Source organism: Rana temporaria, chromosome 12 (genome assembly GCF_905171775.1).
Source record: "Rana temporaria chromosome 12, aRanTem1.1, whole genome shotgun sequence".
NCBI classification, from domain to species: domain Eukaryota; kingdom Metazoa; phylum Chordata; class Amphibia; order Anura; family Ranidae; genus Rana; species Rana temporaria.
The window spans coordinates 3,088,476-3,115,181 of NC_053500.1; the positions used below are offsets into that span (position 1 = coordinate 3,088,476).

Sequence of the window (26,706 nt, forward strand, 5' to 3'; positions counted from 1 at the left end):
TTGAAGATTCGAAAATTCGGAAATTTTAAGATTTGAAAATTTGGAAATTTTAAGATTCGAAAATTTGAAAATTCGGAAATTTGAAGATTCGGAAATTTGAAGATTCGAAAATTCGGAAATTTTAAGATTTGAAAATTTGGAAATTTTAAGATTCCAAAATTTGAAAATTTGGAAATTTACGGAATTAACTAATTTGTAAAAATTCGTTAAAAAAGGAATTTGGAACTAAACGAATTGCACATGTCTATTCTCTAGAATTGTTACATTTTATCGCTTGTTACAAAGACATACGTATTCCCAATGCTCCTCAGTGCCATCTAGTGGTCGTAATAAAGTATTTTACTGCCCATAAAAAAAGAAGATTTGTTCAGATAAGAAAATGGCCCAAAATATTTGTTTTTGCCCAATTCATTCACAATAAATGTACATACAAATTTTCTGAATGAATATCAACGTGATTTTTTTTTTTTTTTATTTGTTTCGACTAAATAGTCTTGTTGATAAAAGGGATTAAAAATAAAAGTTTACTTGGAATAGTAATGTAGCTCCCCCTCCCCCTCTGTGGTTACATAATCACACAGCTGATAGGTCAGTATATACTGTATACAGGCACATATAAAGGGTTAGCCTTTTTTTAAGGAACACTAAAGGAGTCCTCCGACACTTCTTATAGGTCATGAATTCCTCGCTGGTCGGGTGACTTGATTTCGGCTTCCCCCACAATTTCCATCTCAGTGCAACTTCTCAGGCAGAAGGTTCAGCCGCACACACAAGGCCCATAATAATAATAATAGTAATAATAATAATATTACAGACAATGTTATATCTCTTTACTCTTCAGGTGTTTCCATCGGAATGATGAATCCAAGTGGAAGTCTTCCTTCTCCTGTTCTTTGGCCAACTCGAGGAAGACCTGTCAGTAAATCCAACAACAAAGACTAAGAACCTTCTTACCGCACCTTACATTCAGGAACATGGACAGGAAAATCAAGCAAGTTAGTAAAGATAAAGGTTCTATTTTTTCCTTGCCCCTGCTGTCCCCTGAGACCCTTATTAGATTTCCTAACCTTCTGAAATCCTACAGAACAAAATAAATCACAGAAAGAAAGTCGGGATTTTATCACCGTGTTTGTCAGGGTTCATTGGATATCAGGGCCATTACCTGCTCGAGGGTGGACTGGGAGAAGCTGTACTCCTCCATGTTATACGTTTGTTTAGCTGTGTAAAGAAAATACACAAATGTCAGCGACCTTCGTACCGTCCTGTGAGGTCCTTCACATTCATCTTCAGCTCCATTACCAGCTGTATAATCTTACCATTCTCCAAGTGTAGGAAGGCCTGGGACAGAGACTGGACGTTATCCATTGGGATCTTATAGACCAACAAGGAGGAGAACCTGTGGGGTAAAGAACGACATTCAATGGAGACATCCAATCACTAAACCCAACAAGTCTATAAAGTAAAGGTCACCCAAGGAGAACCTGCGGGGTAAAGACCGACATTCAATGGAGACATCCAATCACTAAACCCAACAAGTCTATAAAGTAAAGATCATCCAAGGAGAACCTGCGGGGTAAAGAGCGACATTCAATGGAAACATCCAATCACTAAACCCAACAAGTCTATAAAGTAAAGGTCACCCAAGAAGAACCTGCGGGCTAAAGAGCGACATTCAATGGATACATCCACTCACTAAACCCAACACGTCTATAAAGTAAAGGTCACCCAAGGAGAACCTGCGGGGGGAAGACCGACATTCAATGGAGACATCCAATCACTAAACTCAAGTCTATAAAGTAAAGGTCATCCAAGGAGAACCTGCGGGGGGAAGACCGACATTCAATGGAGACATCCAATCACTAAACCCAACAAGTCTATAAAGTAAAGGTCACCCAAGGAGAACCTGCGGGGGGAAGACCGACATTCAATGGAGACATCCAATCACTAAACCCAACAAGTCTACAAAGTAAAGGTCACCCAAGGAGAACCTGCGGGGGGAAGACCGACATAAAATGGAAACATCCAATCACTAAACCCAACACGTCTACAAAGTAAAGGTCCTCCAAGGAGAACCTTCGGTGTAAAGAGCGACATTCAATGGAGACATCCAATCACTAAACCCAACAAGTCTATAAAGTAAAGGTCCTCCAAGGAGAACCTGCGGGGTAAAGACCGACATTCAATGGAAACATCCAATCACTAAACCCAACAAGTCTATAAAGTAAAGGTCATCCAAGGAGAACCTGCGGGGGGAAGACCGACATTCAATGGAGACATCCAATCACTAAACCCAACAAGTGTCATCCATCACAACCATGCACTATTTGTGTTCTGCCCCACTTTCATGTATTTTTTGTGTGTTGTACTGAACTGCATCAGATTATTATTGTTCTATACTATGCTGAGATCAAGTGGTGGTTTTGAGCCACAACAACTTGTTTACATGATTTTGGTATATCCCTGTGTCCTCCCATCCTGTTAAGTGCTAGTTAATTCAGTCCTAGCTAGGTCCTCCCCATTTTCTCCATGGCTCTTCAGTGAGTGTCAGGGCCATCTTAATGCAAGGGCACTCCTGGGCACTGCCCAGGGGCCCCAGGTACATGGGGGGCCCCACAATAATATTGCATTACATCATACTTGCCAATTGTCCCGGATTTGCTGGGACAGTCATGCTTTTTACTAAACTGTCCCGATATGGTCGTGTCCCGGGAAGCTCCCCAGAGCCTATACTGTGCCCTCCAGACCCCCCCGTACTGTGCCCTCCTGCCCCCCCCCGTACTGTGCCATTTGTGTTGACTAGTCTTTGATCTATGGAATGTTTTCCTTTGTAAAATCGATTTTATTGAAAGTACTAATGAATATATGTTTAATTCTATCAACTATTTATACTTTATTTCTTAAAAGTAGATGTGTAAATTGAGGCAAGCTGGGGCCCAGTGCATTACTTTGCCCAGGGGCCCATGATGCCATTAAGTTAGCCCTGGTGAGTGTTAGCACTTTGCAAAGATGGGGTTTAGGGTAGTCATTGTTTTCTTACACTTCGAAATACTAGACAATACATCCTCTGTACAGTAAAGTTGCATTGGATTCAACTTCTGTGTCTTATTGAAGAGTTAAGCTGCCTGTGGATGATGCCAAGTCAGTAGGTGACCATACTGTCCAGACAGGGTGGGTCTCAGGAGGTATGCCAATGTCTTATGTGGCATTTGAGATAAAAATTGATTTAAGAATCAGATGGAAGACAACTTATCCTATTTACCAATATGCCTGCACATGGATCCTGGGGACTTATTATTAAAAGATCTGGAAGATTCCTAGAGTTTCACAAATCTGTTATCACTTGTGGTCTGTTGTTCCTGGAATCTAGGGGTCCCTTACCACTGTGGCTCTTCCATACCCAGGGATCTAAGAATCTGTCACTCAAGGGGTCGGTCAATACTGAAGATCAGTCATTATGGGGGACTTACAAACCTATCAATAATAGGGAATAGAAGGATCAATCATTACTGGAAGTCTTGGAATCTTGCCCAGAATGAGCCGCATTACCTGTCCTGCCTGGCGGCTTGTGGGAAGAGGCGGAGGACCTCCTGGTGGATCACATCGGCCTGCTGGGTGTCCTTCAGTTTGATCTCCAGGAGGTAACCTTTACCAAATTTGCTCTTCAGATGCTGGATGGATCCGATACACCTGGGGGAGAAATGATGTGAAATATCAAAGTGTACATAAAGGAAAGTAGAGTCCTGGTGACCCTTCTCATCACCCCAGAAAGTAAAAGGAAATCTTAAATTTTAGAAATTTGAGATGAGGGCAAATGTTTTGGTGACAACTGTCTAGAAGGGGAATTCCCCTCACTTTGGGGGGAGATTTCCTCTCACTTCCGGTTGTGTCTCCAAAACAAGGAGTGAAGGGAAATCTCCTCAGCAGAACACAGAACAAATAAATAAAGAAAGAAAAACCTGGTAGGGGCTTTAAACTTTCCCTACAGTACAAAACTTAAAATAAGTTTTAGCTGTACATACACATAAAACATTCTAAAGTACATATTAAGAGGACTGTTGCAATGTTTCCATTATAAAAAGTGCCCTGCCAATGGTTTTCTCAACTTTTAAATGAAAATAATGATTGTAAATGGCAACAAATAGAAAATTGTTACATTCCGCTGTTACCTTTTCTGTGTTATTTTTGCTTCCTTTAATTTAATAAACGCATAAAAAAAAAATCTTCTTGATGCCAAAATATTAAATGTCTTAATTTGGCCACAATAGAGGGAATTTTCTATAACATTTGTGCCAATAGCTTGTGTCTGCAGAAAGGTCTCCACCTCCAACCTCTGTGATACCAGAGCTAAGTAATCTTATATCATCCTTCCTCATGTCTCTACCATGATGTTTTTGAGTTTTTTGGAAAATAACCCCCATGACTCGGGTATATTGGATCAATGCTCTACAGACCATACATGAAGAAATCCTGGCTTCCTCTGTGTATTCCTGGCTTCCTAAAAGTTTCCCCTGACTCAGTCTTGCCGTTATGATTTCTCACCTGAGTTTTCCAGACACCATGATCGCCACGCGGTCGCACACAGCCTCGGCCTCCTCCATATAGTGTGTGGTCAGGATGGCGCCCCTTTCCCGGTTCTTGAAGGCCGCTCGGATGGCTCTCCTTGAATACACAAGAGAAGTCTAAGGTGTCATACTTTTGTATGTGTTGTAGGATGTAAATACTATAAATGGAGGAGATGGACGTGACTACAAGATCAGGGTCATGGGCACTAGCACTACAACTGCACACTCGTAAGTACCCAAAACAATGAGGAGCGCTAATCTAATTTCTTTAGCTCAGGCTCAGGGCCGATCCTAGGGTCACAGGCGCCTGGGTGCAGAAATATTTCTGGCGCCCCCACATGGGCGTTGTCATTTTACTAACTCCTCCCCTTTACATCTCATTGTACATCACATCTGTAGATTGACTAGGCGCAGGAATGGGCAGGGCTGTGTATCCTATGCAATCTATCATGCCATAAAACATCTAGAGCAGGGGCAGCCCAGAGCATGTGTAAAGGGATGCTGGGGATGCCATCCCCCAACACACTGAACACTGTGACTCACCTCGATTCTTTCTCTGTGCAGCCTGAGATAGAGATGGGAGGGGGATTCATTCCAACTGGAGTTGGTGGAGACAGTTCGGGATCCAAAACTCACAGTGTTAGGAATTTATTCCTGCACATCAGCACTCAGCATCCACTGAAAACTAGAACCCTCATGTCAGGAATAGGCCTCTCCCCCGAGCACTGCCAGGCTGGACGGGCTGCCCTATACTCACACATCAGTTCTGGACAGACACACACCTATGCTCAGAACACTAACCAGGAGAGAAGGAGGGAGGGGAGAACTCTGGCACTTCGGCGCCCCCACCTCTGCAGGCGCCTGGGTGCAATGCACCCTGTGCACCATGCCTAGGATTGGCCCTGCTCAGGCTGGTGTCAGAAGGTCATGTGGCAGCAAGGACAACCAATCAATACAGTTGTGACTATGAGAGAACAAATACATCAACATGGACTGTGTCATGCTGTGTCCTGAGGAGATCACTGATATCATGAGGCTCTTGCGATGTGTCACAATAAGAATCGGGGTCTATAATTATAAAAGCAGAGCACCCCTTTAAGGTATTAGCTCCTTGATCAACTTGTGACGAGACTCACCAAAGCCTTTGTTGTCCTTTTGGGTCCAGACCAGTTGAAGGTTCGTCCAGGAGAACGATGGTGGGATTACCCAACATGCTGATGGCAAAACACACCTAAAGAACAACAGAGAGCTAAAAGAACAATTCCGGCTACTGCTATTGTTGGCAACATTATTGATACCTAATGTTTATGATTACTGTATGAATTTTTAAGGCAATAAATGGTGGATTCCCGACCAGAGATCCATTTGCAATTGTTAGGAATATGACCATTCTAGCTGACCATGCCTCTATCCATGATCCAAAGCAGAACATAGAGCTGCTCTCAGTTATGTTACATGTTCAGAATAATTGCAGATATTAACAAAGATGATAAAAAAAATAGATTTATGGACATGCTGGATGATGACTCAGGAGCCAAGGAGTGTTTAACCTCCATTATTGTATATATTATGGACACCGACTTTAACAACTATCATAAAATTACCAATGAGCTCCTGGACTCGTAGCTTTATAAAAGCCTCTTTAATCTGGGCTTTACAACCCCAGCTACATTCAATGGTTTTCAGAGGGAAGACTTGGTGGAGATGGGAAAAGTCCAGCCAATCATTTTACAAGACATGGTGAAGTTTGAGTCTATGGGGGGGGTATGTTCTTGGTTAGCTCTGCAGATCCTCTTTAGATATCCTAAATCTCTGAACACATCTACTCCATTGAGCATGATAAGAACACAGTCCAGGAAAACAACGCACCTTTCTGGAGACCCCGGCTGACAACTTCCTGGCAGGCTTGTTGAGATGGTCCTTCATCTCCAGAGCTTCACTCACCCTGCAGACCAAAGTATGGAGACATAACCAGAAGAACAGACTAGTTAGGATATATTAACTTGTGAGTGAGGTTTATAGGGAACATTTCTTTAATGTAATGTGTGTACACAGATGGCTTGTCAAGCCTAGGTCAGAGCTGAGATGTTAGTTTCCTTGTAGCGCTTGGGTTTCATTCTGGCAAGGCCACTGTTTGCATGTGTTTGCGTGAGTTTCCTTTAGGCTCTCTTTTTCTCCAACAATCTAAAAGCATAATGGTAAAGCCAACATCACTGTAGATGGGACTGTCAAGACCAAACAATATGGAGGACAGCAGAGGAAGTGGAGTCATACAACTCCTGGTCTGCATCATGAGGAAGGTTCATTGCACGTTAACTTACCGCTTAATAGCACGGTCTGTGTCCTCTTTATTCATGCCCTTCACAGCAGCGTAGATCTCCAGATGTTCCTTCACAGTGAGGTTGGGCCACAGAGGGTTGTGTTGGGGACAGTAGCCCAATGCTGCAGAGTCTTTAGTCCTATGGGGGTCTCCTGCATTACCCAGCACCACCTGTAGGAGGCAGTCAGTGAAGGTGCCTTAAAAGAGACATTTGTGCCAGGCTTACTAGTAATGGGGCCCATAATAACATTTTTAAGGAAATGTATTTAGGTGAATCTCATATGTTCAACCAACCATCTATCTAGGGACATTAACCTTTTTTTTTATAAACACAAGTTGTCTGTAGATGTATTTGTGATAATCGGTAATGTTTAATTGATTGCATTTTGGTGGTGCAGTGTTTTCCAGGAACCCTTTTTCTTTGATCCCTCAAGGTCATAGTGGGGTAAGATGTCCCTCAAAATCCGCTATACATGAACCCTGAAGACCTCCACTCCGAGCCTCTGTTACCTCTCACCTGTCCAGCTGATGGTTTCATCTCTCCTGCCAGAATCAACACAGATGTGGTCTTGCCGGCTCCGTTGGGGCCCAGAAGTCCCAGGACTTCACCTTCAAATAACAGACAAAACTGATACATTGATATTTATAAATCTCTGGAAGAAGAACTGTCTGCTTTTCTCCAAGCAACCAGTTAGGCTCTTTAATTCTCATGCACTGGAAAGAAATGACCAGGGTGTTTAAGGGTAGAGTACCTCCTTTACTGCAGACTTTAATCTGAAACGTTGTGATTTTAAATGGTGGAAAAAGAGAACATAACCTTTATATCAAACAGACCAGCATGTTCTGCTTCCAGTTGGAATTAAAATTGGATCATGGACGTTCTTGTGCACATTTCTAACCACACATGGGGGTTTTTGGCCGCACAGTCTCTAAGGCCGATGTCATTAAAAGAAACGGAAATGAACAGGAACTGACCTTTCTTGACGCAGAACGAGGTGTTACTGATGGCCGTTCTCTTCTTCTTCTTCCTGAAGCGTCCACAGGTGCCTGACTTCTCCTTAAACTCTTTCCGCAAACTGTCCACAAGGATGGTCGGCCTCTGGAAGTGTAAAAAAGGACAAAGTCAATGTGTGATTTGATTCTGAAGGACATCAGATTGTTGTGAGATTTGTAATCGATCCAAAATAAAAACAATGGGCCAATACAAGAAGAGTCTCCTGTGACTGCTACAAAGTTACTAAAATCTTAAAATTATTAATAGAAGTTAATCTGCAGAGTTACACTTCTGGGTCAGGCTGGAGCCACCATTCTCAACCAGCGTTCCTCCAGAGGTTCCTTGAGTTGTGGCTGATTGACCTCCCGTTTGGTGGCGCAGTTTTAATGCCAGGACCAACACCACTTGGCAAAACCAACACTGATCCCAGATAAATTTAATTTCACCAGGGGGTTCCCTGAGACCTGGAAACTAATTTGAGGGGTAAAAGGGTTGGGAAAGTCGGGTCCATACAGCGCCCTTTGTAGACTTCTCCTTACATTAACACAGCGCCGATAGATGGGCTACTCTGTATAATCTGACAAAGAAATAAGCAGAGACTGAATATGACCATTCACTCCTGCTCACCACCTCCTCTCTGGTCAGACAGCAGAGCAACCACTCCCACTGCCAGCCTGGTTGGAACTTTCAGATGGTGTGCAGGACATGATGTGAGAGTTATCATACAGGAGTGTGATGTATATTTACATGGTGGATTTGCGTTTAGCAATATATTACCTCCTCCTCCTGATCTGTTGTTTTCAAAGTGTTAACTCTTTCTTTCTCAGCGAGGACCTCTTCATCAGCATCGTCCAGCTGCTCAGGATTCTGGGTAAATGGATGTTCTCTCTTCGTGAATCTGAATGAAGATAGGACGTAGCATGGGACGTGTTAGCATTAATTTCTCAATTTCCCAATATACAAATGAACAGAAACACAATACACTACCTAATTATGTTATATTGTAATGGGTGTATGAAACATATACAACATACAAGGGAAATGCACCAGAATTACATAAAAGCACATGCTAGGCGGAGGACATCACTTACAATGTTATAATGTGTCAGAAGCAGTGGCGGCTGGTGCTCAAAATTTTTGGGGGGGCGCAAACGAAGAAGAAAAAAAAATATAAGCCTCACTGTGCCCATCAAATGCAGCCACTGTTCCATCAATTCGCACCACTGTGCCATGCCATCAAACACAGTCACTGTGCCATCAATTGTCACCACTGTACCATGCCATCAATTGTCACCACTGTACCATGCCATCAAACACAGCCACTGTACCATGCCATCAAACACAGCCACTGTACCATGCCATCAAATGCAGCCACTGTACCATGCCATCAAATGCAGCCACTGTACCATGCCATCAAATGCAGCCACTGTACCATGCCATCAAATGCAGCCACTGTACCATGCCATCAAATGCAGCCACTGTACCATGCCATCAATTCTGGTCACTGTGCCATCAATTGTCACCACTGTGCCATGCCATCAAATGCAGCCACTGTACCATGCCATCAAATGCAGCCACTGTACCATGCCATCAAATGCAGCCACTGTACCATGCCATCAATTGTGGTCACTGTGCCATCAATTGTCACCACTGTGCCATGCCATCAATTGTGGCCACTGTGCCATCAATTGTCACCACTGTGCCATGCCATCAAATGCAGCCACTGTGCCATGCCATCAAATGCAGCCACTGTACCATGCCATCAAATGCAGCCACTGTGCCATGCCATCAATTGTGGCCACTGTGCCATCAATTGTCACCACTGTGCCATGCCATCAAATGCAGCCACTGTGCCATGCCATCAAATGCAGCCACTGTACCATGCCATCAAATGCAGCCACTGTACCATGCCATCAAATGCAGCCACTGTGCCATGCCATCAATTGTGGTCACTGTGCCATCAATTGTCACCACTGTGCCATGCCATCAAACACAGCCACTGTGCCAATTGTCCCCACTGTGTCACTGTCCAGTCATACATCCACCTCGGAGCTTTATATTATAACCTGCTGGGACTTGTAGTTCTCCATCGTCTCCTGGGGCTCAGGTGCATGCAATCCACCATCTTTGTCCAGTTTTTCTCACTGCTGGGACTTGTAGTCCCATAGATGGTGGATTGCATGCACCTGAGCCCCAGGAGAAGATGGGGAACTACAAGTCCCAGCAGGTTTATAATATAAGACTCCCATCCACCTAGGAGCCTTATATTATAACCTGCTGGGACTTGTAGCTCCCCATCTTCTCCTGGGGCTCAGGCTGCTGACGGCTGGCATTTCACCCAGATTATGCATTGCATTGAACATTAAAAATCATTTATTATGCCCAACTCCATGAAAATGTTAAAAAAAAATCCACCCTTGCAATGAGCCTACATCTGCACTGGGTTAATTGCTCATCATGTCTAGTGAACATTCGGCCGAAATCGCGGCACCCCCACCCCCCCCCCCCCCTGAGGGGGGATGGGGGGTGCCGCGATTTCGGCCAAATGTGCACTAAAAAAAAAAATTCCAAATGTTCCAAAAAAATTTTTATAGTGAATATTCGGCCGAAATCGCGGCACCCCCATCCCCCCCCCCCGGGGGGGGGAGGGGGGTGCCGCGATTTCGGCCGAATATTCACTAAAAAAAAATTGGAACACAGGTAATCTTTGCAGAAGGGGGGTGGACAGCTGCAGCTGCTGCCGCCGAACTTTGCAGAGAAAACAGTCCATTACAGAGGGGCAGAGGCAGGCGGCATAGCTCAGCTTACCTGTACTCGCACTGAGCGCCCCGAGTCCCGACGTCACTTCCTGTTCTTCCAGGGACGTCAGGACGGAACGAGCACAAATAGTGGATGCACCCGCCCAGCCATAACAATGCAGTCCATCGCGCCGGAAGCAAGTGGCGCGATGGACCGCGCCACAAAGGCATTTTTGGGCTGCCAATGTAGCGCCACGTCTGCAATCCCGTGATTGCACAGACGTGGCGCTACCCATACCGCGCTTTTCCCGGCGCCCGACGCCCGGACTCAGTGCACATAAGAACCTTTTTTGGAATTTTTTTTCCTTAAAGGGACATGTTTAAATAAAAAAAATTTTTTTTTTTTTTTTTTTTTTAGATTTTTTTTTTTACTGACTGGGGGAGGGGGGGGCGGCGCCCGGGCGCCCCCTATGGGCGGGCCGCCACTGGTCAGAAGGTGAAATATACTTTACATGTGAATAGTTATGTTTAACAAATGGTGGAGTACAAAGTGCACAAGAGTCTACATAATGCACACAGACTAAGTACTATGACATGGACCAGGCCAGGGCCGATCCTAGGCAGGGTGCTTTGCACCCAGGCGCCTGCAGAGGTGGGGGGCGCCACAGTGGTAGAGTTCTCCCCTCCCGCCTCCTCTCCTTGTTTGTGTCCTTCCAGAACTAGTGTTCTGAGCATGGGTGTGTGTCTGTCCAGAGCTGATGTGTCTCTGACCATCTCCTGTACTATGTCTGCAGTCTCTGACCATCTCCTGTACTATGTCTGCAGTCTCTGACCATCTCCTGTACTATGTCTGCAGTCTCTGACCATCTCCTTTACTATGTCTGCAGTCTCTGACCATCTCCATTACTATGTCTGCTGTTTCTGACCATCTCCTGTATTATGTCTGCAGTCTCTGACCATCTCCTGTACTATGTCTGCAGTCTCTGACCATCTCCTTTACTATGTCTGCAGTCTCTGACCATCTCCTTTACTATGTCTGCTGTTTCTGACCATCTCCTGTATTATGTCTGCAGTCTCTGACCATCTCCTGTACTATGTCTGCAGTCTCTAATCATCTCCTGTACTATGTCTGCAGTCTCTGACCATCTCCTGTACTATGTCTGCAGTCTCTGACCATCTCCTGTACTATGTCTGCAGTCTCTGATCATCTCCTGTACTATGTCTGCAGTCTCTGACCATCTCCTGTACTATGTCTGCAGTCTCTGACCATCTCCTGTATCATGTCTGCAGTATGTCTGGGGCTCTTTCTAACAAACTCTCTAACAAAAGCCCTCTCTGAGTCCATCAGAGAGGCCCCCCCTCCAGGTCCCAAGAAAGTATTCTGCTTCTCTTCCTGTATTTTGTTTATTGTTAAGAGATCATGTAAGGATCCCAGGGTAATGAAGACTTTGTGGGGAAGCATCTCTGTGGTTGAGTCATTGGCATAGAAACATTTGTAAAGGGGAGTAGTTAGTAAAATGACCACACCCATGTGGGGGTGCCAGAAATATTTCTGCACCCAGGCGCCTGTGATCCTAGGATCCGCCCTGGACCAGGCTCACCTCCCCTCTCAGCGATCCAGGGGGCGGAGCTCTTAGTCCAATAAAAAGGCTCAGAATATCATCGTCCAATGGTGGGAAAAATATTAAAGAGTCCAAGATGGCCACCAGACGTAGTTGTCATGGTAACATGGAAACAGCACGTCATTTTACATCATCAATTACGTAGTAGTGACACACACACACACTTTTTAGGTGGGATAAAAGTGGTTACACATAGCAGAGGGAGGAGGGCGAAGATTGTAAAATCTAAAGAAAAGCCGGAGAGAGTCTTGTAAGATGAGAGGAGGAGGAGGAGATAGAGCAGAGATGTAGGAATGTCGAAAGAGGTCCTTCGGGACACCTACTTGATGCTTCTCAAAACGACAGAATTCTTAAGTCCCGGTAAAGTATTATTCTGTTTATTTTACCTTTTAGGTAATTGAAGTTTGGTTGAGCATATGCTTGACTAATCCAATCAAAATTGGTGTTGTAATATTAGTATATATGTGTAGGTATTATATATATATATATATATATATATATATATATATATGTTGCATACAGGCATTCAAGATTACACATCAAAGGGTGTTTGCTGACCAAAGGTTAGTGGCCAACAAAGGGACAGCTGAAGACCCTTAGATGTGTTAATCTTGTCCAAGACTACCTGGGTGTGTGAGGTATGGCCTGCCTCAAAGGGTAAATTGCTTACATACATAAGGAAGTATTTATTGATGGTAATTAGACTTGAGGGGGTGTTCATTCAGGGAAACATTTGGTAGACCTGGAAGAACTCCTCCCTCCAGTGTGTGAGACCAGTTTTTGAGACATTCAAGCTGGCATTCTGTGAGTCTTGGCACAGGTCTAGGAAGAGATTTGAATTATATGCTCTGTTGGATTTTGTATCGTCTGTGGACTTCGGACTTTTTTTATTCGTTATTGGAAGTTAAATAAAATGCATTCTCTGGAGAGCCTGTGTGTTGCTGCGGAACAATATAATTTATAGTCATCATACTAACATCTAAATATCAATTATCTAATCGGACTGGACACTATTAGCCAGATTCAGAAAGACTTACGACGCCGTATCAGTAGATATGCCGTCGTAAGTCCGAATCCGTGCCGTTGTATCTTTAAGCGTATTCTCAAACTGAGATACGCTTCTCTGTTGCTAAGATACGACCGGCGTAAGTCTCCTACGCCGTCGTATCTTAGCTGCATATTTACGCTGGCCGCTAGGGGCGTGTACATTTTATTTACACCTAGAATATGTAAATGAGCAAGATACGCCGATTCACAAACGTACTTTCCCCCCCTCGCAGTAAGATACAATGTTTACGTAAGACATACGCCGGCGTAAAGATAAACTACAAAAAAGATGGCGCAGCCCATGCAAGGTATGGACGACGGAACAGCTGTCGTATTTTACGTTGTTTGCGTAAGCGTACGTGAATGGGGCTGGGCGTAGGTTACGTTCACGTCGAAAGCATTGAGCCGACGTTGTGATGTAGGGAGTATTTGCGACGTGATTCTCAGCATGCGCCGTACAAACGACCTTCATTTACATGTGGTCACGATTCATTACCATACAACACGCCCCCTAACTGCCTATTTTGAATTAGGCGTGGTTACGCCGGGCCATTTGCGCTACGCCGACGTAACTTAAGAGGCAAGTGCTTTGTGAATACAGTACTTGCCTCACTATGTTATGTCGGCATAGTGCAAATGGGATGCGCAACGCCGACCTAAAGAAGCGCCGCTCTACCTGAATCCGGCTATATACATATATATCACTACATTGGTGCCGTGACCCGGATCAGTTTTGGAGTGGAGTGAATTCCAACTGCAGTATGAATTTGTTTCACTTTTAAAACTAGGGAGATACATATATTGTCACATGTCACAAAACGGACTTCTCTGGTCAGTGCGGTTTGCATATTAGTTCCCCCCATTTTTCATAAAAGTATTAGAATTGGATTGGTTATAGTATGCGTTGATTCATTCTAAATTTAAAAGTCAATCTTGGTTAAAATGACCGAGTTTGTTTTATGGTTAACCAAATGGTCCATATATTGAAAAAGTGTTTTTTCGCTTTAAGATCTGTTTGTTTTTGAGAAGTAATCACAAGTGTTAAAGTAAATACCAGCTTGCTTTTATAAGGCCGTGAAGCCACGGAAAGCGAATCACTGAAGAGTTACCAAGTTTAACCACTTCCATACCAGGCACTTACGCACCTTCCTGCCCAAGCCAATTTTCAGCTTTCAGCGCTATCGCATTTTGAATGACAGTTGCGCGGTCGTGCTACACTGTACCCAAATGAAATTTTTATCATTTTGTTCCCACAAATAGAGCTTTATTTTGGTGGTGTTTGATCACCTCTGCGATTTTTATTTTTTGCGCAACTACTAAAAAAAGAACGACATTTTTGAAAAAAATTAAGTTTTTATTTTAATTTTTTTATTTTATTTTAACTGTTAATTTTTTTTGTAAAAAAGTAAGTTTTCTTCTTCAATTATGGGCACTGATATGGCGGCACTGATGGGCACCGATGAGGTGGCACTGATGGGCACCGATGAGGCGGCACTGATGGGCACTGATAGGCAGCACTGGTATGCTGCACTGATGGGCACTCATAGGCGGCACTGATGGGCACTCATAGGTGACACTGATGGGCACTCATAGGCGGCACTGGGCACTCTTTGGCGGCACTGGGCACTCTTTGGCGGCACTTGGCTGCGACTTTCCCTTTATATTTGCTCAACTAGCTGGCCACACCCACAATCATATGTAGATAAATGATTGCCGATGTGATGTACATTGGTCACCGACCCACCTGAATACCGGATCTTGTTTCAAACTTCTGGTTCCCATCCACCATTCCAGAAACCACAGGAGCCCCCAGAGTACGATGGTTTGTGTGTACGGCTGAAGAGGAAGCAGAGAGAGTCGGGAATTCCGGTGTTTGGCCCTCTGTGTACTTCTTATAAAGCAATTAAACAATTTGCCACTATGGGCCGGTTATATCAGCAATATCTTTGTAATTAATTAGAAGGGTAACAAGGTAATAAACACTTTGGCTGCGGATTCACAAAGCACTTGCGCCGACGTATCTCGAGATACGCGGCGTAAGTGCAAATATGGGCCGTCGTATCTGTGCCGTGCCCAAAAACTGAGATACGCCTAAAAATTTGATTTAATTTTTTTTGTTGTATAGATTACCTAGAAATGTAAATAAAAAAATAAAATAAAAATAATAATATTAAAAATAAAATCAATTTGTGTCCCCAAAATCAATGGCCCGGATTCCGTAGGAATTCCGCAGTCGTAGGAAGCCGGATAAAAATAGGCTTCCTACGACCAATGTAATTTGCCTAAGCCGTCGTATCGTGGGCGAATATTTACGCTGGGCGCATTTGCTGCTCCCATTGATTTTCTATTCAAATATGCAAATGAGGGAGATACGCCGATTCACGAACGAACTTGCGCCCGATATATACGCGGTTTGCGTAAGTCGTACAGTACGTCCGGCGTAAAGTTATTCCCCATATATGAGGCGCAACCCATGCAAAGGTATGGACCAGGGAAATCAAGCCGGCGTATTTTACGTCGTTTACGTTGTACGGGAATATGACTGGGCGTAGGTTACGTTCACGCCGTAGGCAGTGATCCGGCGTATCTTAGGCATTCGTTCCGACGTGATTCTGAGCATGCGCACTGGGATGCATCCACGCGCCGTTCGTTATTTCGTATCTTTATGGCGCTCGGGCCCATCATTTGCATGGGGTCACGCCTCATTTGCACGGCTCACGCCCACTTCCACCTACGATGACTTACGCCTAGGAAACCCAGCACAGGTTTGGCAGCACTGGCTTTCTGAATCCAGTGCTTGCCTCTCGGCGCTACGTCGGCATAGCGTATATGAGATACGCTACGGCGGCATAAATATGCGCCGCTGTATGTGAATCCGGGCCTTTGATTTTGGGGACACAAATTTTATTTTATTTTTAATATTATTATTTTTATTTATTTTTTATTTACATTTTTAGGTAATCTATACAACAAAACAAAAGAAATCAAATTTTAACAAATGTTAGGTAAGAAAGGTTTAAATGTAAATAAAAAGTACAAATTACTATGCAATACTGACATGAATAAATAATTAAATATGATTGGTTAAAAAAAAAAATTTGAAATAAAAAACAATCAGCAGAAAAAAACAGCTGAAGGGAAAATTGGGGTAAGAAGTACATTTAGGTAGATTCAGGTAGAGTTAGGTCGGCGTATCAGTAACTCGGAATCTGTGCCGACGTATGTTTAAGCGTATTCTAAAACAGAGATACGCTTAAACATATCTAAGATACGACGGCTTGCGCTGTCCTATCTTAGGTTGCAATATTTCGGATGGCCGCTAGGTGGCGCTTCCATTGCGGTCGGCGTAGAATATGCAAATTAGTAGATACGCCGATTCACGAACGTACGCCCGGCGCAGTACTTTTACGCCGTTTACGTAAGAGATAGGCCGCGTAAAGTTAGAGCTTGGCCCTAGTTGGAATAGTAATGTTAAGTATGGCCGCCGTTCCCGCATCGAAATTCAAAATGTTTACGTCGTTTGTGCAAGTCGTCCGCAAATAGGGATTTACGTCGTTTACGTCCACGTCGAAATCAATAGGCCCCTGCGGCATACTTAACCGCAATGCACACTGGGAAATGTATGCGCAATTGAGAAAAAACGTCAAAAACTTAAGGTCAAGCTCCATTAACATAAAACGCCCCCTTACACACATTTGAATTAGGCGCCCTTACGCCCGCCGATTTAGGCTACGCCGCCGTAACTTAGCAGGCAAGTACTTTGAGGATCAAGTACTTGCCTCGCTAACTTACGGCGGCGTAGCCTAAACACGCTAAGCTACGCCGCCGCAAGTTTACACCAATGTCTCTGAATCTACCTAATTGTGACTAACTGGGGTTAATAAGGGGTAAAATCAGAATACACTTAATTAAAGAATAATTCAGTTTTTCCTTATATAAGGTTTATTTTACTTATTTCATATGCAGATCAAAATTTACACCTGTGATCTACATGTGAATGAAATACAAGTTAATATAGTAACAAAAGAAGTACAATGTAACCGTATGTTGTTACATTATATCAGTCAATGACTCTTGCAGACTATTATTGAGGAAACTGGTACCAATGCTGGGGGTTATTATTGCAGAAACTGGCACCAATGCTGGGGGTTATTATTGAGGAAACTGGCACCAATGCTGGGGGTTATTATTGCAAAAACTGGCACCAATGCTGGGGATTATTATTGCAAAAACTGGCACCAATGCTGGGGGGTTATTATTGTGGAAACTGGCACCAATGCTGGGGGTTATTATTGCAGAAACTGGCACCAATGCTGGGGGTTATTATTGCAGAAACTGGCACCAATGCTGGGGGGTTATTATTGTGGAAACTGGCACCAATGCTGGGGGTTATTATTGCAGAAACTGGCACCAATGCTGGGGGTTATTATTGTGGAAGCTAACACCAATGCTGGGGGTTATTATTTCAGAAACTGGCGCCAATGCTGGGGGTTATTATTGCAGAAACTGGCACCAATGCTGGGGGTTATTATTGCAGAAACTGTCACCAATGCTGGGGGTTATTATTGCAGAAACTGTCACCAATGCTGGGGGTTATTATTGCAGAAACTGGCACCAATTCTGGACGTTATTATTGCATAAAGTGGTGCCAATGCTGGAGGTTATTATTGCATCCAACAACACTGATACTGGAGGTTACTATTGCAGAATCTGACAGCAATATTGGGGGTTATTATTGCGTTCAATGACACCAATGGCGCACGGTTCGCCATTTTCGCCCTGGGCACGATCTGACCTTGTCTGACCAGAACGCCGATCCCTGAGCCCCTCTGGTCTCTGAACGCTTCACGTGTTTTTTTTTGTATTGCGATTGGCGCATTGCTTTACTTACAATCACCAGGTAGCCGTACACAGTTGGCAGAAAAGCGTCACGAGAATGATGAAGGTGAATCTAGGAAGAGAACATCGTATTATACAAAGATTTCCAGTCCACCAATCAGAATCCTTCTTTAAAGTGTTGTCTTCATGTGGAAAGAACTTCATTAGATCCTTGTTGGGGAGATTCCCCCTCTCATCTGTACTGGGGACTGGTGGGGAGATCCACCCTCTCATCTGTACGTGGGACTGGTGGGGAGATTCACCCTCTCATCTGTACTGGGGACTGGTGGGGAGATTCCCCCTCTCATCTGTACTGGGGACTGGTGGGGAGATCCACCCTCTCATCTGTACTGGGGACTGGTGGGAGATCCACCCTCTCATCTGTACTGGGGACTGGTGGGGAGATTCCCCCTCTCATCTGTACTGGGGACTGGTGGGGAGATTCACCCTCTCATCTGTACTGGGGACTGGTGGGAGATCCACCCTCTCATCTGTACTGGGGACTGGTGGGGAGATTCCCCCTCTCATCTGTACTGGGGACTGGTGGGGAGATTCACCCTCTCATCTGTACTGGGGACTGGTGGGAGATCCACCCTCTCATCTGTACTGGGGACTGGTGGGGAGATCCACCCTCTCATCTGTACTGGGGACTGGTGGGAGATCCACCCTCTCATCTGTACTGGGGACTGGTGGGGAGATTCCCCCTCTCATCTGTACTGGGGACTGGTGGGGAGATTCACCCTCTCATCTGTACTGGGGACTGGTGGGGAGATTCCCCCTCTCATCTGTACTGGGGACTGGTGGGGAGATTCACCCTCTCATCTGTACTGGGGACTGGTGGGAGATCCACCCTCTCATCTGTACTGGGGACTGGTGGGGAGATTCCCCCTCTCATCTGTACTGGGGACTGGTGGGGAGATTCCCCCTCTCATCTGTACTGGGGACTGGTGGGGAGATTCACCCTCTCATCTGTACTGGGGACTGGTGGGGAGATTCCCCCTCTCATCTGTACTGGGGACTGGTGGGGAGATTCACCCTCTCATCTGTACTGGGGACTGGTGGGGAGATTCCCCCTCTCATCTGTACTGGGGACTGGTGGGGAGATTCACCCTCTCATCTGTACTGGGGACTGGTGGGAGATCCACCCTCTCATCTGTACTGGGGACTGGTGGGGAGATCCACCCTCTCATCTGTACTGGGGACTGGTGGGAGATCCACCCTCTCATCTGTACTGGGGACTGGTGGGGAGATCCACCCTCTCATCTGTACTGGGGACTGGTGGGAGATCCACCCTCTCATCTGTACTGGGGACTGGTGGGGAGATCCACCCTCTCATCTGTACTGGGGACTGTTGTCACTCACACAGGAAGTGATGGGAAATTGAAGTTGTCCCCATGACAGATACAGAGAGAAATATTCTCATGGGGACACCCCGGGAAATTCCCTCCTTTTGGAGAGAATTCCAATGAAAGTTGTTGTGGCTTTAGGTGCAGAGAAATCTCTCCAATGGGTTCTACGCATCCCCCAGTCCATTTAAAACTAAAGAACAAAGTTTTGGCTTTAGCTACACTTCGGGGGGGGGGGGGGGGGGTTTAGGTACAAAATAAATTGGCATAGTTGTTCCTCCATTGAAACTGCATGCAAACTCAGGCCCCCGTGAGTGCGAGGCCTTAGGCGACCGCCTAATTAAAGAGACTCTGTGGTCACTAGATGGCGCTGACTATCGTAAGAAATAAGTATGTTCCTCGTCGCCATCTAGTGGCCATTTACTCCAATAATGAGATAAAAACTTCCAAATGAATGCTCACCAATCCCATCATAAACGCCATCAAATTGCTGGGCGGCACCAAGACCAAGTAGATGAAAAATAATGCTTCTGACAAGGTAACAGTGAGTTGAAATGCATTGAATATTAGCGGGACGATGGAGGACTGTAAGAGATAAGAAAAATAAAAAAAATATATATATATATATCACAGCCATGCTCATAAGTTTACATACCCCGGCAGAATTTGCTTTTTTGGCCATTTTTCAGAGATATGAATAACACAAAAACATTTCTTTTACTCATAGTTAGTGTTTGGTCTTAATCAATCAACTGCGTTTACTCTTTTTATATCATAATGGCAACAGAAACGACCCAAATGACCCCGATCAAAAGTTTTCATACCCCGGTGATTGTGGCCTGATAACACGCACACAAGGTGACACAAAGGGGTTTGAATGGCTGTTAACCGCTTGTCTACCACCCACCTTCATTTGACAGCGGGACGAAGACTCTCTCGTTCTTGGGCGCACGTCACATGAAGTCGTGCCTTCCCGAGCCACTAGGCACCAAAAATGGTGTCAAAAGTGTCCGATGCGTCCGCCGCAATATCGCAGTCACGATAAAAAATCGCTGATCGCCGCCATTACTGATAAAAAATAAATAATAAAAATGCTACAAATCTATCTCCCTATTTTGTAGCCGCTATAACTTTTGCGCAAACCAATCAATAAACGCTTATTGCGATTTTTTTTTAAACATTTTTGGGGGATATTTATTCATTTTTTTTCAAAATTGTCGCTTTATTTTTGTTTATAGCGCAAAAAATAAAAACCACAAGGGGTGATCAAATACCACCAAAAGAAAACTCTATTTGTGTGAAAAAAAGGATGTATTGCAGTCTTCTGATGTCTTCTTTCTCCGGTCATCTCCTTCTGATGTCTTCTTCCTCCGGTCATCTCCTTCTTCTGATGTCTTCTTCCTCCGGTCATCTCCTTCTGATGTCTTCTTCCTCCGGTCATCTCCTTCTTCTGATGTCTTCTTCCTCCGGTCATCTCCTTCTGATGTCTTCTTCCTCCGGTCATCTCCTTTTTCTGATGTCTTCTTCCTCCGGTCATCTCCTTCTGATGTCTTCTTCCTCCGGTCATCTTCTTCTTCTTCTGATGTCTTCTTCCTCCGGTCATCTCCTTCTTCTGATGTCTTCTTCCTCCGGTCATCTCCTTCTTCTGATGTCTTCTTCCTCCGGTCATCTTCTTCTTCTGATGTCTTCTTCCTCCGGTCATCTCCTTCTGATGACTTCTTCCTCCGGTCATCTCCTTCTTCTGATGTCTTCTTCCCCCGGTCATCTCCTTCTTCTGATGTCTTCTTCCTCCGGTCATCTCCTTCTTCTGATGTCTTCTTCCCCCGGTCATCTCCTTCTTCTGATGTCTTCTTCCTCCGGTCATCTCCTTCTGATGTCTTCTTCCTCCGGTCTTCTCCTTCTTCTGATGTCTTCTTCCCCCGGTCATCTCCTTCTTCTGATGTCTTCTTCCTCCGGTCATCTCCTTCTTCTCATGTCTTCTTCCTCCGGTCATCTCCTTCTTCTGATGTCTTCTTCCTCCGGTCATCTCCTTCTTCTGATGTCTTCTTCCTCCGGTCATCTCCTTCTGATGTCTTCTTCCTCCGGTCATCTCCTTCTTCTGATGTCTTCTTCCTCCGGTTATCTCCTTCTTCTGATTTCTTCTTCCTCCGGTCATCTCCTTCTTCTGATTTCTTCTTCCTCCATTCATCTCCTTCTTCTGATGTCTTCTTCCTCCAATCATCTACTTCTTCTGATGTCTTCTTCCTCTGGTCATCTCCTTCTTCTGATGTCTTCTTCCTCCGGTCATCTTCTTCTTCTTCTGATGTCTTCTTCCTCCAGTCATCTCCTTCTTCTGATGTCTTCTTCCTCTGGTCATCTCCTTCTTTTGATGTTGTCTTCCTCCGGTCATCTCCTTCTTCTGATGTCTTCTTCCTCCGGTCATCTCCTTCTTCTGATGTCTTCTTCCTCCGGTCATCTTCTTCTTCTGATGTCTTCTTCCTCCGGTCATCTCCTTCTTCTGATGTCTTCTTCCTCCGGTCATCTTCTTCTTCTGATGTCTTCTTCCTCCGGTCATCTCCTTCTTCTGATGTCTTCTTCCTCTGGTCATCTCCTTCTTCTGATGTCTTCTTCCTCCGGTCATCTCCTTCTTCTGATGTCTTCTTCCTCCGGTCATCTCCTTCTTCTGATGTCTTCTTCCTCCGGTCATCTCCTTCTTCTGATGTCTTCTTCCTCCGATCAGCTCCTTCTTCTGATGTCTTCTTCCTCCGGTCATCTTCTTCTTCTGATGTCTTCTTCCTCCGGTCATCTCCTTTTTCTGATGTCTTCTTCCTCCGGTCATCTCCTTCTTCTGATGTCTTCTTCCTCCGGTCATCTCCTTCTTCTGATGTCTTCTTCCTCCGGTCATCTCCTTCTTCTGATATCTTCTTCTTCCGGTCTTCTCCTTCTTCTGATGTCTTCTTCCTCCGGTCATCTCCTTCTTCTGATGTCTTCTTCCTCCGGTCATCTCCTTCTTCTGATATCTTCTTCCTCCGATCATCTCCTTCTTCTGATGTCTTCTTCCTCCGGTCATCTCCTTCTTCTGATGTCTTCTTCCTCCGGTCATCTCCTTCTTCTGATGTCTTCTTCCTCCGGTCATCTCCTTCTTCTGATGTCTTCTTCCTCCGGTCTTTTCCTTCTTCTGATGTCTTCTTCCTCCGGTCATCTCCTTCTTCTGATGTCTTCTTCCTCCGGTCATCTTCTTCTTCTGATGTCTTCTTCCTCCGGTCATCTCCTTCTTCTGATGTCTTCTTCCTCCGGTCATCTCCTTCTTCTGAGGTCTTCTTCCTCCGGTCATCTACTTCTTCTGATGTCTTCTTCCTCCGGTCATCTCCTTCTTCTGATGTCTTCTTCCTCCGGTCATCTCCTTCTTCTGATGTCTTCTTCCTCCGGTCTTTTCCCTCCACTGTCTCCTCCTTCTGGTGATGTCTTCTCCCTCTGTCAATGTCGTTGTCTTCTCCTTCTCTCACTCGCTCGTTACCCCCCCCCTTTCCTGACCTGCCGAGCTGCATGCTCACATAAGGGTCTATGTATGGATTATCTTTCATTTATTTTGGGTGTGGGGTTCCCCCCAGTCCATATCGGACCCAAATGGCCTGATGTGGACTGGGGGGGGAGGAACCCCACTCCTTTTTTTTTTTATAACAAGCATTTTTGTTTTGTACGGTATCTGAAGATCTGTGACAAATCTACGACTCAGAATGTGTCTTAAAGGAAATGTTCTCCAATTTGTAGCCCTCCTTAGAGATGAAAAAGTCGAAGTGACCTGCTGGAGGCGATGTCACCTACTTACCAAGATAAAGAAGAAGGACCATCGGTCACGATGAATCTTCCTCTTCCCAAACACGAATGTGATTGAGTAGACATAGAGAACCGTGGCCATGCCGTAACCCACAATTTCCACAATCTGCAAATCAAAAACAATAACTGTGACATTACAGACGTAATACAAATCCACACACATTGGACAAATGATGTCATGACGTTATTGTAATCTGAGGGGCCACTGTAAACTGGACCTTCCCTTCAGTCTTGCACAGTTGTACAGGCTCCCCGGTACAGGCTGATATTTGCATAACTCCATTGCCTGCATCAGGACTGAAGGTTCTGGGGAGGAATACTGAGGCAGGGTACTGTGATATCAGGAAGCTATGTATAGCACCCTGCTGGCCCCTCCCACCAGCCATGATCTGCCGGAACTGAGACAAGCACAGGGACCCAGTGATGACAGCATTGTTTTGGACCAGCTTCCAATGATGACGATGATGGATCAGGCCTGAACAATATGTGTTAGCAAAGACCAACACGCCCCCTGCTGTGGCAGACCTATAGCTGTGCATTCAGAAAAGTTCATACTTCTTGCTGATTGGAGAGCTATGGATATAACTCAGCATAAGGTGTGTTGGACCTCTCCAGAGAGACCACTGCTTCCACACAGAGAGCATGAGTCTTTCTCTGAAGCTGCTTGCAAGGGACAGGCTTTTCTAAACAGGCTGTGGGTGATTTCTAAAAAAAAAAATAGATCAACCGTAAGATTTTTCTCACCTTTTGTTTTGATTCACCTTGAAGGTTCTAAGATTATTTAAAATGAAAAGTCCTGTTGGGTTTTACAGTAAATAATACAGGCTCCTGTCACACGGGCTGTCCGATTAGGTCCACCTGTCAGTTTTTCAGGCGGACCTGATCGGACCCTGCAGTCTCTTCTATAGCGCAGCGGATGTCCGCTGACAGCCGCCGCCATCAGATCCTGCCCACAAAAACCAGACAGATGGTGGTCCGATTTTCCATCCGTCTGGCGAATCGTATAGAAACGGACAGGAGATCCGTTTCCATCTGATTTCCCCACAGAGAAGAGCAAGACTGTGTCCGTGTCCGCTCTGCATAGCGGAGCGGACACGGACATGCAGAGCAAGCACTGACCTGTCATCTGCCTGCTCAGGTGAGTGATTTCCCCACTGAGCAAGTGGATTCTACTACACAGAGGCGCCCGTGTGAAAGGGCCCTCAGATTCCGCTAAATGCATGGCTGTGAAAAGCTGAGCGATAATACTCACGAGCAGCGCCGCGTTAAAGAACGACAGATGGACGGAATGGCCGAACGCAAACAGGATGGCGACCATCAGGAAAAGGAGGAGCCAAGAAAGAGGGATGTCCACCAGGGCTTGTCCAAACCAGTATGCGGACGGGAAAAGGCCGGAAATACGCAACTGGGAGCGAGCTTTGATCTGGAAGGAGAAAGCATTAAGATTAGTGCAGTTTTTGTGGGGGGGGTTTTTGCTGACACATATTGCTCATACATCTTGGGGAGTGCAGTTTGGAATGTTCGCTCTGGACATGACCTTATCCCTGCACTACTCTGCTGCTCACTATTCTTGCTGGAGAGAAAGCTGTACCAGAGTCCCGGCAGTGCAAGTATCTCCCTGCTTGCAAGCCTGGTAGTCTCAGAAGATTTGGTGATGCCACTACAGTGCTGCTCACTGTTCTCCTTGCTGGAGAGGAAGCTATACCCGAGGACCGGCAGTGCAAGGATCTCCCTTGCCTGGTAGTCTAAGGAGATTTGGTGAAGTCCCTACTCTTCTACTTACTGTTCTTGCTGGAGAGGAAGCTATATCTGAGAACCTGCAGTGCAAAGATCTCACTGCTCCCAAGCCTGATAGATTTAGGAGGTTTGGAGTGAGATTTGGTGATGTCACTTCTGTACTGCTCACTGTTATCCTTGCTGGAGAGGAAGATGTTTCCGAGGACCTGCAGTGCAAGGATTTTCCTGCTTCCAAGCCTGGTAGTCTCAGGAGATTTGGTGATGCCACTACTGTGCTGCTCACTGTTCTCCTTGCTGGAGAGGAAGCTGTACCTGAGGACCGGCAGTGCAAGTATCTCCCTTGCCTGGTAGTCTAAGGAGATTTGGTGAAGTCCCTGCTCTTCTTCTTACTGTTCTTGCTGGAGAGGAAGCTATACCTGAGAACCTGCAGTGCAAAGATCTCACTGCTCCCAAGCCTGGTAGCTTTAGGAGGTTTGGAGTGAGATTTGGTGATGTCACTTCTGTACTGCTCACTATTATCCTTGCTGGAGGGGAAGATGTTTCCGAGGACCTGCAGTGCAAAGATCTCCCTGCTCCCGAGCCTGGCAGCTTCAGGAGGTTTGGTGATGTCACTTCTGTGCTGCTCACTTTTCTCTTTGCTGGAGAGAAAGGTGCACCTGAGGACCTGCAGTGAAAGGATTTTTCTGTTTCCAAGCCTAGTCGTTTCAGGAGATTTGGTGAAGTCACTACGGTGCTGCTCACTGTTCTCCTTACTGGAGACTAATTTGTACCTTAGGACTTACAGTGCAAAGATCTCCCTGCTTCTAAGTCTGGTAGTCTCAGGAAATTTGGTGATGTCACTACGGAGCAAGTCTCGTTATTCTGGGAAATGGGAAGCCTGCTGGTTTGTCTGTGTGTCAGATGAGCTGTCGTAGTTGATGGAAGGTCGTAAACGGTGGTGACCGTTACAATACCAATAACACCAACGACGGGGCACTGTTCTTCCCCCTATTATCAAATGCGTTAATGTTTTACTGATGCCAGGAAAATGTTACACTCCACTGGCCACAGTCCGGCACCTCTAAAGTCTGAAGCACAACAAGCTGGCCCTTTTGTTTCGAAAGTTTGGAGACCCCTGGCCTATACTAACCTTCATATCCTGCATGCTGGTCATTGCAAAGTGGGGGGCGAGTCCAGACGCATAGACCATAAACGCCAATCCCAAGTAGAACGTCGAAGAAGACCTGCTGTTCCCATAGTCCTGGTGACAGAAAAATTGTTACAACGAATACATTTTCCGCAAACAAAAAATATTTTGTAAGGATGACTATAGGTTAAATACCCCCCCCACCCCTCCATTCCAGCAGTCTTCCCTGTCTGACTCTAACCTTCCGCTGCGCAGCAAGCAAAAGGGCCCTTACTGCTCTTCCTACTACGCATGGGGGCCCCATTCATTTCATGGGGGGTAATCCCTACTTATGGTGGCCTGCAGCCATTCAGCTCACCCATAGGAATGAGTAGGAAGAGGAGCCATTTTCTGCTTTCCAGTGCAAAAGCCGAACAGGGCTGCCCAGCGAAAATCGCGATCAGAGGAAATAAACATACCGTATATACTCGAGTAGCCACATTTTTTTGCACATGTCTGTTGGGTCACCCGCAGCCCCCTA

The 26,706-nt window shown here is 45.3% G+C and overlaps 1 protein-coding gene across 1 annotated transcript in view; it reads right to left on the bottom strand.

Moving 5' to 3' along the window:
• Positions 1-647: 647 nt before the first annotated feature.
• The window catches only part of LOC120918527 (ABC-type organic anion transporter ABCA8-like), a 55,195-nt gene continuing 29,136 nt past the window's right edge, over positions 648-26,706 (bottom strand). The window contains exons 23-39 of the mRNA XM_040330156.1: positions 26,190-26,300; positions 24,576-24,746; positions 23,316-23,429; positions 19,970-20,092; positions 18,175-18,234; positions 15,028-15,119; positions 8,654-8,774; positions 7,858-7,981; positions 7,400-7,491; positions 6,884-7,053; positions 6,432-6,507; positions 5,699-5,793; positions 4,540-4,659; positions 3,547-3,687; positions 1,317-1,396; positions 1,163-1,218; positions 648-913 (exon numbers count right to left, since the gene is read on the bottom strand). Coding sequence (XP_040186090.1) covers positions 821-913; positions 1,163-1,218; positions 1,317-1,396; positions 3,547-3,687; positions 4,540-4,659; positions 5,699-5,793; positions 6,432-6,507; positions 6,884-7,053; positions 7,400-7,491; positions 7,858-7,981; positions 8,654-8,774; positions 15,028-15,119; positions 18,175-18,234; positions 19,970-20,092; positions 23,316-23,429; positions 24,576-24,746; positions 26,190-26,300 — 1,839 coding nt within the window. The 3' untranslated portion in view covers positions 648-820. The remainder of the gene's footprint in view (positions 914-1,162; positions 1,219-1,316; positions 1,397-3,546; positions 3,688-4,539; positions 4,660-5,698; positions 5,794-6,431; positions 6,508-6,883; positions 7,054-7,399; positions 7,492-7,857; positions 7,982-8,653; positions 8,775-15,027; positions 15,120-18,174; positions 18,235-19,969; positions 20,093-23,315; positions 23,430-24,575; positions 24,747-26,189; positions 26,301-26,706) is intronic.